This window comes from Anabrus simplex, chromosome 1, assembly GCF_040414725.1.
Source record: "Anabrus simplex isolate iqAnaSimp1 chromosome 1, ASM4041472v1, whole genome shotgun sequence".
NCBI lineage: Eukaryota > Metazoa > Arthropoda > Insecta > Orthoptera > Tettigoniidae > Anabrus > Anabrus simplex.
Window position 1 is genome coordinate 1,026,572,132 of NC_090265.1, and position 15,653 is coordinate 1,026,587,784.

At 36.6% G+C, this 15,653-nt stretch overlaps 1 protein-coding gene across 4 annotated transcripts in view; it reads right to left on the reverse strand.

Moving 5' to 3' along the window:
• Window positions 1-15,653, reverse strand: part of LOC136857857 (serine-rich adhesin for platelets) — a 101,367-nt gene that overhangs the window by 16,532 nt on the left and 69,182 nt on the right. For all 4 annotated transcript variants that reach the window (XM_068225332.1, XM_068225334.1, XM_068225333.1 and 1 more), the window contains 5 exons: window positions 14,269-14,468; window positions 11,663-11,875; window positions 7,355-7,387; window positions 7,074-7,265; window positions 6,414-6,570 (listed from right to left, as the gene is read on the reverse strand). In XM_068225332.1, coding sequence (XP_068081433.1) covers window positions 6,414-6,570; window positions 7,074-7,265; window positions 7,355-7,387; window positions 11,663-11,875; window positions 14,269-14,468 — 795 coding nt within the window. The remainder of the gene's footprint in view (window positions 1-6,413; window positions 6,571-7,073; window positions 7,266-7,354; window positions 7,388-11,662; window positions 11,876-14,268; window positions 14,469-15,653) is intronic.

Consider the following 15,653-nt stretch of genomic DNA (forward strand, 5'->3'; position numbering starts at 1 on the left):
TAAAAAATGAAGAATCTTTCGACTTGCTAGAAGACGGATTGTCACATGTATGAGTACTGTTCTATGTCGCATGGACATCTTAGACCCAAAAGGTCTCTGGGTAAATTTAAACTCAGTTCTTCCGTGAGTTTTTACAATTTAGGGATTTTCAGGTAATGCCTTATTACGGTACCGGGGAACGATTACTTTTATCAAATTACGAAATGCGGGTAACTACTAGACTCTGTATATAAAATAGCATGTCATGACTGACTGACTGACTGACTGACTGACTGACTGACTGACTGACTGACTGATTCATCATCGCCGAGCCAAAATTACTGGGCATAAAGAAATGAAATTTTGCGGATACATTTGTATTATAATGTAGGCGCTTACTAAGGGAGGCTTTTTGGATATTGCGTCGCTAAGTGGATGAAAAATGGGGGGATGAAATTTTCAAATGAGTGTATCTATATCTCAAAACTCAACCGTTTAAAGACGCGAAAATTGGACATTTGAAACTCCTTTAAAAATAAAGAAACACTATTTTCTAGGTAAATCCTCTTAAGGGGGGTCAAAAAAGGTTGAAAAAGAAAGATTGAGCACCTTTCATGAGGATTCTTACAGTATATCAAAAAATGAAGATGTTATATTCATGAAAATTGGTATTTGGAATCGCTTTTAAAAATAAAGAGGAACGTATTTCTTTGCATTTTCTAAAGTCTACTTAAAGGGGCGTGAACAGGAGTGACAAAGTGGGTGAATATTTAAAATTTGTACATCTACAGTATATCTCAAATATCTAACGTGTTACAGACGTGAAGGTTGGTATTTGGCAACTCCTGTACAAGCAAAGTTCTTTTTATGTGGATACTTATGTCTCAGAAACTGAAGATGATACAGACATGAAAATTTCTATTTAGAATATTCTTTAAAAATAAAGAAACAGGATTTTTTTGTTTTCTAAAACATCCACGTAAGTGGGTGGGGTGGGTGAAAATAATGTTTTTTGTGAGGATACTTACATATCAAATACTGAAGACATTTACAGACATGAGTAGGGCCTATTTGTATTTGGAATCTCCTTTAAAAATAAAGCACTTGTTTTGTGGGGATGGGGGGGTAGTAGAATAAACTTAAGGAGGGTGTATAAGGAGTTAAATTCTTTTTATGAGGATACAAATAAGAAGTGGACTTAAAACAACGCATCTGTAAGGGGTTTTGACTGGCAGGTGAGGAGTGATGACAACAATATGCATCTGTATGAAAGCGTTTGAATTACGAAGTTAAAATTTCAAATTATATCCTAGGTGTTAAATAACAGAAGGTTTGAAACAAATTTAAACATTAGAGAGTTAAATTGGGGTTATGATCCGAAAGCGAATATATTCATTCCTTCCTCCGAAATGGTTTAATCTACAAAGACAAAATTCCAAATAGCGGTATACATTTTAAATTCCAGGTGTGAAATAGGAAATATTTTAAACGTTCCACTCCTCAAGTTTTAGAGGTTAGCTCCGTAAACGTAATTATTCATCCCTCAAGAACCGTTTGAAGTATAAAGTTGTAATTTTACGGGAAGAATCTTCTTTAATATCCTAGGTGTAAAATATCGGATACTTGAAAATATTTCTCGCCTAAGGAGTGTAGATGGTGGTTGATTCTCAAAAACAAAATATCCATTCTTCCGAAATCGTTTCAGGCATAAACTTATATTTTTATGAAGGTTGGTCTTCTATGTCCGAGCTGTTAGTAAATATTTAAAAACGTTAACCCCTTACAAATGTATTCATTCCTCCGTTACTGTTCGACGTACAAAATCAAAATTTCACAGGTTGGTCGCTTTTACATACTATATGTTAAATATGATAGGGTTAAAAACATTCATATTTTTCCGTATGGGGTTCAAATGAGTGTTAGATCAGAATAATTACCTCCAAACCGTTTGACGTATGAATTGAGGGCGTATTTTACAGGCTCAGCTGACAGTGGACTCTCCAAAGTGTAGAACTATGAAAAAAAACTTTCAGTTTAAAACCGTAGTGAAGCATGGGTATCTTGCTAGTTTTATATATATAAATGATATGAGTAAAGGAATAGAATCACAGATAATGCTATTTGTGGATGATAATATACTGTGTAGATTAGTAAATGAGTTGCTGGATTGTGGGCGATTGTAGGGGGATCTAGAAAATATTGTGAGATGGACAGCGGACAATGGTACGCCGGTAAATGGGATGAAAGTCAAGTTGTAAGTTTCATCTGGAAGAAAAAACTCACTATGTTTTAATGACTGTGTTGATGGGATGATTGTGGCTCATGGGGAATATTGTAAATAGCTATGTGATAATATGAGGAATGATCTTCATTGGTGTAATCATATTAACGAGGTTCTAGTAGTATGCGTATACGTCTGTGGTAAGACCCTAATTTTAATGTGTTCCCAGTATGGGATCCACAGTAGAACAACTTGATACGAGAACTGAAAAGTATCCAAAGGAAAGCAGCACTTTTTGATCAGGGTGATTTCCGAGAAGGGAGTGGTGCTACGAAAATATCACAAACTTTGGGCTGAAAAGAGTTCGAGTAAGGAGACGAGATGTTCGATGATGTGGTATGTTTCGATCTGTCACTGGCGAGATGGCGTGGAATGACATTAGTAGACTAATAAGCTTGACTGGCCCTTTTAAAAGTAGGAAGGATCATAATACGAAGAAGATAAAGTTGGAATTGGGGCAAGTATTCTTTTATAGGACGGGGAGCAAGGGACTGGAATAAATTATCAAAGGAAATGTTCAATAAATTTCCAAGTTCTTTCAAAATGTTTAAAAAACTAGGTAAACAATTCTTAGGGAATCTGCTACCAGGGCGACAGCCCTGAATGCAGGTAATTGATTGATTGATTGATTGATTGATTGATTGATTGATTGATTGATTGGTTGATTGATTGATTGATTGATTGATTGATTGATTGATTGATTGATTGATTGATTGATTGATTGATTGATTGATTGATTGATTGATTGATTGATTGATTGATTGATTGATTGATTGATTGATTGATTGATTGATTGATTGATTGATTGATGTTGTAGGCAGTTATTTAGCACGTGAGCAGGGCATCCAGTAACTATTAATTTATCCCCAGTTAAGGTTCTTAACTTTGAGTATACGTTGTTATGAGGAGACGACTAACCTACAAAACATCGTATTACAGTTTTCACCTGAAATGGCATACTTTATTTCCTGTCATATCAAACTTTTCGAGTGACTTTTTGATTGTAGTTAGTATTCACAAAGGGGGCAACAAGAGCTAGTTGAATAACCACAGACCGATAAGCTTCATGTCAATCGCATGCATACAAATGGAATAATTAATAGTAGATTACTTGAGGTTAAAAGGGGCTCTTCTGGAATGATATTTTAGTGGGAGGAAGGATTTAGGGAAGGCTTCTCCTTCAGAAGCTAGTTCTGTTCCGTATGTCAAGACATATCGAATAAGCTCGACAATGGCTCAAGGATTGATGCAGTAGTAATTGATTTTGCTAATGCATTCAATCTTGTGCCACTTGTTATACTCCTTAACAAATTTGCGCGAACGGACATTGATATCACAGTGGTAAAATTGATACGTGAACTCCTCAATGGAAGGTCTCAGAGGGTGCGACTGGGAGAAATGCTATCTCCTCCAATAAACGTTACGTCTGGCCTGGCTCAGCGTAGCGTTTTGGGGCTAATTCTTTACATACATTTCTTGAATGATATGCCTGATTCGATAAATTCGGAAGTGCGTCTCTTTGCTGATGTATGCGTCATATACCAGGAGATAAAGACAGGGGAGGACGAGCTATTGATTCAGCAGGACTTAGATACGATTGAAAAATCGAATGAGAATCCACAGCGGAAAAAAACAAGAAATTGTATATCAGTAAAAAAAAGAAAGTGACAGGAAAGGGGGATTACGAGCTTGGTGGGAATGTGTTGTTGAAGTTGATATTTATAAGTACCCAGGTGTTATTATTAGGAAAGACTTAAACTGATCAGAGCATGTGGAAAATGTATTTAGGAAATCCTGGAGATCGTTACATTTTATTATAAGGAATCTCAAGGAAGCTAATTCTGGTGCCAAAAGTAAAGCTTATAAATGTTTGGGAAGACCGATCTGCATGCTGGGATCCATACAGGGTAGGTTTAATAAATTCCCTATCAAAATTTCAAGAAGAGTGGTGCGTTTCGTAAACAGGAATAGGAGGAATGCCATCAATTGGGATAGTCTTGAATCTAGAAGAATTATAGCGCGCCTGTGAGGTCTTCATAAGAACTACACAGGCTGCCTAGAGTAGTATTGGAAATAGGTTGGAACCTCCCTCTTACTTATCTAGAAGTGATCCCAAGCATAAAATTAGGACCAGGAACAAACATACGAATGTGGGCAAGTTTCAACCATAAACAGGACGATAAGGATTGGAATAAATTACCTGCATCAGTCTTTGATAAATTCCCTTCCGGTATCAACACATTCAAGATCATTAGTGCTAGAGAAATTGAAAAGCAGAAATTCGTACTGAATTTGTGATTATCTACACATTTGTCAATGTCTGCATTGTTCCTGCTATACGAAACCCGTGATATAAAATGATATTATATGATATTTTAATTGTTTGAGCATGGATTTACATGCTTTTATACTCCAGACCGACCACTAACATACTCGATTGAATGTATATGGTTTTATCTCAAATTAATTAACAGTTGTATTGTTATTTTATTGATATCACCATATTTTAATATTAAGGTTTTGTTGTTATAACTATACAAGTATAACTATTATTAATACTATTACTATTATTATTAATACTTTATCTTTACAGTAGATATTTATTAATAAGACTATTATTAATACGGAAATACGGTGGTTTAATTTAATTCTGCATTTACTAAGTTAATAGATTTTATTAACTTTTTATTACATATATCATTAGCAAAATTATTATTGGAAACATCTTTAATATCAATTTAATATAAGAGGTCATCACCATTTTTAATTTTGTCTTCACTTGATATCCAGAATCAGTATAGTGTAGTTTATTCATTTCATTTTATTGTGTACTTTTTCATTGTGCGTTTTATGTCGCCACCGGCTGTAAGCCCCGTGCATCAGAAGTTAATACTACTTACATAATATGCAAGGGTCTTTGGAGTCTCATTTTGCTTTCTTGGAAGTCTAAGCGTTTAGACTGTATATCCCCATTTTGCAATCAAAGTACTGAATCAGCATGAGAAATAATTTTACTGCTACGTGACTGCTAGCGACAGTAGCCACACCACAAAACAATATGCTTTTCGTTCTGTCCATCACTCTTTGTACTACATAAGGAGACAACACCGAATTCACAATTGCTTCCAAATTCGTGCTAGCACTTGATATTTTCTTCTCAGTTTCAAAATCTGGGAATAATTTCTTCATAAGAGCAGTAGTGCCTTTCCGCCAAGTATAAAACTTAGATGTCCAGGGATTACATTGGAAATTGGACCGGCAGTGAGCAATGCTAACTACCAGACTGAACTACGAAGGCATAGCATGCGATGTACATATTAAAGATATAAAAACATTAAATTACTTAAAATTCCTTCGACTATTATAGGATTTAGGAGATAGTTGAGAGCCGTGATTCTGCATCAGGAAACGGCTTAATGAGGCAATCAGTATCATCATTGGCACTTTCAGATCAAACCCAACTCACTGGCCACATGTCCTCCATATACTGCAAAGAAATCATCTAAGGCACTAAACTTCCTGGGATTGATATGCGAGAATTAACAAAGTACAATACAAATACCAAATTCGAAGAATGTAGGAAAAAGCATCCAACATACAGTAAAGTGCCCAACTTATCAATTATCCTGTCTGGATATCTGTAGGCAGTGAATAAGAACAGACTGTGGAAATTGTGGTTTCAGGATAAAAATGGGCACGGAATGATAGTGTCGTGCATTGTGAAGTGCTGCCTTTTTGAAGCTTTGGATGGTTTGGAGACCCTTCACAATGTGATTATAAATGTACAAATTTTGTTGTCATATCAGGATATTGATCTGTAAGATATATAGATTGTTTAAACGTTATACGTTTTGTTTATATTTATGTTATATACTTGACAATCCACATGATGAAACGCAAATTTTACATACACGAATTGTAGGTTGGTATCCGCATTTCTTCACAACATGATCTGGTTCATGTGATACGCTACGTGTCTTAGTTTAACATTACGCACTTCACAAGTAGAAAATAGGGTAGGTAAGATGTATTCACCCTAGCGTAGTTATAAATATGTTTTCTTTCTTACAATCACTCATCCTTAACCTAACACATTATTATTATTATTATTATTATGATTAGCAATGACTAAACATAATACATGAATACGTACGGAAATGCACGGACGATTGCATTCACTAGGCCTGTTTCTAAGCCAAATTCATCTTCAGTAAGACTTCCAGAGCCATCCACGACGAACATCAGGTTGGCAGGTCTCCCCAAAGTTCTGTTAATATTGGCAATGAAATCTTCACCAATTTCTTCAATAGCTGTACGCAATCACATACATTGTTTGATTCAGTTGCGGAGTTCATATTGGAAAATTAAAAGTTATTTATCTAAATTATATTTCCACAATGTTGGTAACATAATTTTCATGATTTAACATGCAGAAGAAGACATTACAAGTAAAATATCGCAAATTGTTTGCTATGTGTAGTAACACTTTTTAAATAAAATAACCAATTTATATGTCCTAAGATATATAAGACAACATTTAGAACTTCAGATCAAATTAATTGATCCTTAGTTGGACCATATAAAATAATAATATCAGCTTTTTTATATTGAAGTAGCAATCCACTGATGATAACACATCTCACTTTGATACTGATCAGATTAATCAGTGAATTTCACAGTTTTCTGGAACGGAAAAACCTTCCTCTACTGTTGAATTCAGAAATAATCCACTTCTTATGGAATTAAATGAGAGAATATAATTTTATCACAAAGTTATCAAAATTCAATATTCTGTAATCGACAATATACTTACTTTTACATGAAGGCATCCTGTCACCTCTATAGCTCACCCAGCCACTCTGGTTGCAGATTACTTCAGGAGTACAACTAAGTTCGTAGCCTTCTTCACAAACAAGTTCGCAGATAGTTCCCAGTTCGCTTGTGCCCGATGAGCAGTTGGTTGCTTCCCAGTAACCACGCTGGCTATTCTCTAAGGCCTCACAAACTAATACAGGAAGGAGAAAATACTAAATACTAATAACATGACTACACAAATAACTGTAATCAAATAGGGTACTTAAGTATACAACTTACCTGGAATTTCTGGACGTGAATCGGGTATGTAATCTGAAATATTAAAACAAAAAGAATTTAAATCCATGATATATTGATATACTATCAAAATTAATGTGACTTTATATTATAATTCCACCATGACTGGCAATGAAAATATTTTTAAGTGTACTTGATACATTAAATCAATACAAATGAAATCGTAACGACCGTGTGCCTGTACATTACTATTTTGGTGAAATTTTCGTACAGTTTTTTTCCGGTGTAATAATGACCATCTGCGTAATATTTTTAGTTTTGGTGTCTGTCTGCTTGTCTGTTTTTTCTATAACTTGAAAACTTCGCGATATATTTTCACAAAATTTCATATTTAGAATCCACCTCTCCTTGGGTAGGACTTAGGGCCAATATTGTTTCAAAATCCCTGAACTAACTGGGGGATCGTATCATCCAGAAACCGGGATTTTGCACTCCCACAAAATATACACATATACAAAACATACCTGCCTTAATGTAAATCAATTTCTAAACCTTTTTTCTCGTGTGCATCATTCCAATACGAGGATTAAGAAGAGTGATATCATGAACGGACCGTTCTTCGGTACAAGTCCCACCGGACTTAACTCAAGAGCGGGTGCGTGTAAAGTGCATTTCTTATAACTTGGAAACTACTGAAGATATTTCAACCAAACTTTATATTTAGCATTCACCTGTCCAAAGGTAGGTTTTAAGATCCATACCCTTTCAAATTCCCGAAATGGACTGGGGTTTATAGTGAACCGAAACGGTAATTTCACCCTACCACAATATATATAAGACCAACCTGACTGGAAATCGACCAAACTTGGTAGAAATCTATTTCTAAAAGTTTTTCTCATTGGCATTTTTCCAACGGGAGCATTAAAAACCGAGTTATCATGAATGGTCTATTTTGCATGCTAACTCCAGCGGACATAGCCCAAAAGGTGTTGTACGTGGAGCAGATTATATATCTATCTATATAAATAAAATCGTAATGATCGTGCGTCTGTGCACTGACTTTGCCGAAATTTTCGTACAGTTATCCCTTTAAGGGGTAATAATTGTACCGGAGGTACACCCGCCCCGTTATTTAAATTAAGCGCCTTGGACAAGGCCCTCTTTAAAATAAAGTTTGAAACGACTGTTACAAGAAGTCTGAACATTTCTCAACAGATGTCTCTACTATAAACTTATGTTGTGCCCTCTGGTGTGAAGATGAACTATTAAAATTCTAGATGAATTTGGTATGTAAATGTTTCCTACACTGGGAATGTTCGCTTTTGTTTTTCATGTTCAAAAGTTATCATCAATTCTAGCTCTTCCCGCCAACTTAAGGCGTTGGCCAATCAAAAATTTTGTACATTTATTTATTCACCAATGAGAAAATTTTGATGTTTATTTGATTATCGAATGAGAATTGGGAGTGTGTCAGGCCTTAGCCCAGACTTTTCTGTAACTTTCCCTTCTGCTATGAAAGCTGGCACTTTTTGAACCAAGTTGTCTTTGGGATCGCTCCAATCTACATCTGGTGTGTGTTCCGGGAGACCCACCATCTCAAGGTAATGGCAGATTCCGTAAAACCACGTGATAGTCTTTGAAGGCTAGTTCGAGGGGAATGTTTCAAATCCTTACTAAGGTAACTTTATTCTTTTCATGTAAATTTCAAACTCCAAATGCAAATTTCAAACGAGCCGAATGAACTTAAGAGAAATCAGGAAATAGAGAGTGAGGTACCGTCTCGTATTCCCTCTCAACTTGATTTTGCGGTGACTATGATTTTGTAACATTTTCTACATTGTAATTTCTGTAACTTAATGTTTTTACATCCAGTCCGCTCAGTACTATAGGCTTAGCTTCTGTAACCTCGAACCATAAGCCCAAATAGGGTTTCATGCATTTATATAAATTTTAAGGCGAGCAAGTGTTGGCCTCCTCACCATTTTGGTTTTGGGGCCAGTAACTTTAAACTTTTGTTTTTTACCGAAGGCCTTGTAGAAATGGTACTTATTAACCCTGTTAGACTTAATTCTTCTCATGTTAAAGATATTAGACTGTTCAGCATTTACGGCAGTGAATACTGTTGGATTTTGTTAAATTTAGGTTATGCCGTTGATAGGCATGGAAAATGAAAATTTAAAAATAGATTCCTAAGTGTAAATTTGTAGATCAAAGACGTTCTTCCTGTTAATGTAAAGGTTGAATAGTGCCTGTAAGGCTGGAATGGTATAATGTTTGGAGTGTAGTCTCCTAGATAATTTATAGAGCAAAGATGCTCTTACCATTGGTGTAAAAGAAATAGAGAGGTCCGTCTTCTTGACTGTTTGAAAGGAGCAGTAGTGGTCAGGTGAATCTGTTTTTGGGAGCTTCGATCTTAGGTTGTTAATTGGTGATTTGTTGATTATTCAGATTTTCCAACATTGTACCCAAGTTAAGGAGCTAGTTCTGAAACTGAATTGTAAAGTCTAACTTTTGAAAAGAAACAAAAAAGAGGAGAAATAAACGTAGCTCTAATTTTAAAGTTTCAAATTAATCTTCTAATCGCCTTATATCCACCCATTCATGCCCGCAAATTCTTTCACCTCTCTGCACCACAATGTCCCCGGAACAAGTGGTAGCAGAGCGTGGTTGAATGGGTCTGGATAAAGCCTTTTTCGACGGCTACTCATAGAAATCAATACCGAACTCTAAATATTTTTTGTTTGTTGGTATCCTCCAAATTTTTTCAGCTTTTCTATCATTATGTCTGGTTCTCGCGAAGTCCTTGCACCTCGGCACTTGCGCAAGGAGGAATTAATCTATGAACTTCTAATTAGGAAGGTCCAGTATGGTGGCACGGTTGCAGCAGATATTGTCAAACTGAAGGAATCTTTAGAGTTTCCCGTTTTTATCCCCGTATTTGGGGAGAAGGACATTGTTGGAGCTCTGTCCACTATCACTGATAACACCACCGAGCTAGCGTCTGTTGTTAGTTTTTATGAAATAAGTGATCCTTGTACTAATCAGCTTAAGAGAGTTCAGGCTGGACTGTTTCATTTTTACAATAGGGCTAGGGACCTATTGTGTCTAAAATTGGAGGCTGATCATGCTAAGGAAGCTAGTAACTTGGTCGAACACCTGCCTGACATATCTAATAGGATTAGTCTATTGTTATCCGGGGCCGCAGGGGCTAAAGGTGACCATGTGCCAAAGGCAAATTTAACTACGGAAGAGGACTCTAGTAGGTCTGTGGAGAGTAGGAAATCGGTGGCTACAAAACAAACGTCAACCCCATCGGAACAAGCATATCATCATCTAAAACAACTTCCACATATTTTTTATGAGTAATGCGGGTTTCGAGCCTTCTCAATCTCCGATGTCGTCACCTATCATTTCGCCAGGTTTCAGCAGTTTGCCCCACCCATTTGCCACGTTCCTTAAAGGCATATCTAAGTTCTCGATAAATTCTACTAATGAGGTGATATCCTTTTTTAAGATTCCTCGTCGAATTACAAACCCTTTGTATTTGCTCTCTCTGAATATTCCAGTAGCCCATCATCGGGTAAATAAGAGGCCGCTGCGAGCGAGTTTGTTGTTGTTAACTTAGTGGCCCGAGAGTGGCTGGACTGGTGACGGCGTGTACTACCTGAGAGTACTGTACTGTATGCTGAGGACCGCCGCAAGAGAAGCCGCTATCGTGAGTGTGAGGGTAATTGGACTTGTTTTTATTAGCTGTTGGGAGTATCGTCCTGCTGTTGAATACTGTTGAGCTGTTGCTGTTTACTTGCTCACTGCATGCGACTGTGTGAATTACTAGACTCTCCCTGGAGTCGAGCCAAGTAATGGTTATCGTGTGTTGTGTAACCAGTACCACTGTGTTAATACACAGAATCCTACACACAGTTGATGTATGAGGTGAATCGACATGGGGAAATGAAAATAAGGATTATATCCATCCCCAGGTAATTCCAACCGGCCGGGACTCCCTGGTGTGTGTACAGAAGAGAGGCTTGTAAATAGACAGCAATTATTAAGTGTAGCCATTCATACATACATGAATAGAATTGTGTGTGTATGCGTACATATTAGGTGCGTGTACGTCATTCTAAAATTAATTAGAGCAATAAAACATACGCTGTTTTATTCATAACAATATATACATACATACCACACATCAAAGAATCAGAATATTAAATTAAAATAGCAATGCTAAAATAACTTATTCTACATAGGACAAAAGAAGGCCAAAATCAAGAAAATGCCGACAGTTTGCCTTCAATATCATTTATGTTGATAATTTAATTGAATTCGAATTATTTGCATTGTACTCACTCTGACTGATGTATGTCGTTATTGCATTGAAAATTCCCCAGTTTTGGAACAGGAAGTATACAGAACTACCTTCTTCATTCGTAGAGGAAATGGAAACAGCGGTGTCTCGGTTGACTTCTCCCACATATATGGGTATTATAAAGTGTCCTCGGCTCTTAATCAGTCTTGCCTCCCCAGAGCCATCGATAGAACTCTCAGTACCGGAGATGAAAACTGTAAAGTTAATAACAGAAATCAATTATCATGTCTATTGCGAATGATTTCATCTTTATTGTAAAAATTCTGCTGTAAAAGTGCATTAAATGTCGTTCTACAAGGACAGTCAATAACTAATGAAGATAGTGAGAGTGGTGAAGTTTTTGTAATCGGGTCGAAATAAAGAAAAACTTAGTCAAGTAACAGTAATAATAATATTGAATTTTCACGACCGCATTGTAATTGAAATGAATTATTAATTATTAGTTATTAATTATTAATTAATTTGGCAGATAGTTAATTTTTTTAAATCATCACTGTATCTAGCGATGACAGTTTGGACTTGGATGTAAATTGGGGAATGCAGGCTGGCCCCTGAATTTGGGAAGAAATTGTCAGACGATTAAGCGTAAAATTAAAGACCTATAAGGGCACGGTGAGACCTGGAATGTTAAATGGAGCGGAGACTTGGGTAAGAATAAATTATCAATGCTAGAAGCTGGACTTAGCTTAAATGGGAGATTGGGGGTGGATTCAAGAACGGACTATATCAAAAGAACTATGTAAGAGGCAACGAAGAGGGATACCTGCTTTGGTATGTTCACTTATGTATGATGAAGAGTGCTAGACATCGAGGTGGAAAGTAGCAGAGAGGGAAGACGACCGGGAAGAAGACAGATGGAATGCGTGTGGATATCTGTGGAAGAAGTAGTTGTTATACAGTATAGTCTGGATTTGAAGCAAATGTAAGCAACTTGCTAGAAACGTCCGCCCAGCATGAACGGAAAAGGTGAAGGAAAAGAGAACAAGAATTGCATCAAATTAAAGATGAGACAAAACTGATCACAAGAAAGTTAGGTTAATGGGTTACATAGCATGATATCCAAAAGTAATTCAACAGTTTAAGAAGTACGGGTATGTTGGGTTAATTTTGTGTGGAGGATACAGATAACTAACTGACTACGGAAAATATTGTTGTTGTCTTTGTCCGTCAGTCCATAGAGTGGTTTTGTTCCGCCATCCATACCACCTATTACGTGGTAAACTTTTCATTTCTATATGAATACCACATACAATATTTCTCTAATATATTTGTCATGTTCACGCCTTGTTCTCCCTTTACCGGTCTTAATACTTCCGCTTACCTCAGAAACTATGTGAACGAGTAGCGGATGTCTCAAGATGTGTCCTGTCATTCCGTCTCTTCTTCTGGTCAAATGTTACCAAATCGTTCTCCAATCACCAAATCGATTCAGAATTCCTTCATTCGTGATCCCATCTACCCATTTCACTTTCAGCACATTTCTGTAGCACAACATTGCAAAAGAACCTGTTCTGTCTGTTTCTGAGGTAGTGATTGTCCATGTTCCCCGTCCATACAATTACACGCTCAAAGAAAACGTTCTAATTTGCATATCACTGTTCCAAGACTGCAAACGTATTGTTTTAGGAAAGAAATTTCTCCCTTATGATAATCTGTGTTTTATGTCCTCCTTACTTCTGTCATCGTTAGTTGTTTTGCTACCAAAATAGGAATACCCATCTACTTCTTTTTAGGCCATTTATTAATCTAATATTTCCTGCTCCACCAGACTTCATTCCAGTGCATTTTATTATTTTTGTTTTTGATTTATATCATTTTGATCTTGTACACGTTTTCCAAGACTGTGTCCATACCAATTCTCAGTTTCTCAAGGGTTGCTGGTTGCTGCCGACTCATTAATATAATCGGCAAATATGAAGATTTTGAATTCCTTCCCTTGGATTTTGATTTCTTTTCAAATTTTTCCCTGATTTCCTGTACCATCTCTTGTGTATAAAATTGAAGAGGAAAGCGGACAAACTATTCCATTATGGACTGCCGATTATTCTTCATAGCCCTAATTCTTATCATTGCAGACTGAATTTTGCTCAGATTGAAGGCATGCCTGTTTCTCTGTAGTTCATTTCGATCACCTTCAGAATCTCAAATGGCTTGGTACAGTCAACGTTATCGTTTGATGATTTTTCAGATCTACGAATGTTAAATATGTGTTCTGGTCTTTAATTCGATTCTCAGATCAGACGTAGAGTCGATATTCCTTTGTTTGTTCCTGTATTGAACCGTGCCATAATTACTTAGAGGCAAAAAGTGAAGCATCGGATAAAATTCTGTCGGAAGCTCACACAAAAATACAGATGAACAAAAAATATTTTAAAATGGTATCACACTAGCTGTTACTGAGTTTGTTTTGCATGAGGTATTAATGACTTACGTGAAGAATGGGGTATAATTTAAGTTTCCATTGATAAGACATTGCAGAATTCAGTTCACAATATTGGTGATTTTAGGGAGCAGCAACCTTATTTTAAGCAGGAATAACATGGTTCTTGAAATGAAAACACGAAAATGTTTTCACAGTATCACTTACCAACTAAAGTACGCCATCCACTGCGTCTAATGTTTGACAAAGCGCGGTCGAGGACATTGGCTATGTCACTTCCGTCCCTGGGAGAGTACTGGACACTGTCGACTCTTTGAATAAATTCCGCACTTTCAATTTCAGTGAAAGGTATGACGACTTCAGCGTAGTCGCTGTACGTTATTAACCCAAAGTAGGAGATTCTGGAGCTGTAAGAAGACATTAATCCATGAAGAGGAAATATAAACAATTCTAATAATTCAATAAATCAAGTGGCTCACACTATATCCCTCTTCTTCTGATTTCATTCCCATCATCTGTCCAGTGAGTAGTAATTTTCATCACAGCACATTGCCTAGAAATATTTCAATACCAGCTACTGTACTATACCCGTCGTTGACTGTGTAGTTTCGTATGATTCCAGCAGAAGAGTCAGAACGTACAGTCAGTCAATAATAATAATAATAATAATAATCTCACGTTGCTATTTATAGCCTAGTGCACCCTCTGCAGCCCTGATCGTTATGGGAAATTGCCTGTTATTGTGGGGGGGGGGGATAGCGTTCTTGTGTGTGTAGGGTTAATTTCAGGGATTCTGAGGACAGTTCTGCCTTTTCGATCTTCCTTCAGAAGCTAACACTATCTTCATCTAAAATAATCCTCTTACTGATATCATCAGTAAACACAATTTGCCTCGCTAAAATATCATCCAAACTGAACCGTACTCACGGAGTCATCTAAACTCACCTATACTTTCCTGTAAATTGTGAAATAGGCCTACAAAACATAAATAATACAATACGCAGGAGCTCAGTATTCGAACAGCGATTACTGATCTAGATACGCGTGTTCTCCAGCCATTGTGCTAAGAGTGACGACAAGGTTTTACATAATATTCCCGAATATCTATATAAATAAAATTGTAGGGGGTCCGCTGTTTGTTTGTCTGTTTGTCTGTCTGTTTGTCTGTTCCACCATCACGTCGAAACGGCTAGATAGATCTCAACCAAATTTCATATTTAGAGTATACTCATCCCGGGGAAGGTTTCGACATGCATATCATTTTAAAATATTTGAATACACGGGGGGTTTATAGGAAAACCAGAATGGTTTTTCCACCATCACTTCGAAACGGCTGGATAGATCTCAACCAAACTTCATATTTAGAGTATACTCATAGTGGGGAAGGTTTCAATATGCATATTATTTTAAAATCTTTGAATAGACGGGGGTTTATAGGAAAACTATTGATTTTCTGTAAACTTCGTTTACTGTACGTAAAACGTCTCTTCATTATAAACAACTTTCGTTATGTTCATAATTTACCTTACTCTTCACATGACGGAGAAATTTACAGTTTTCCGCTGGTATCATGCTCTGCATTGAGTGACCGA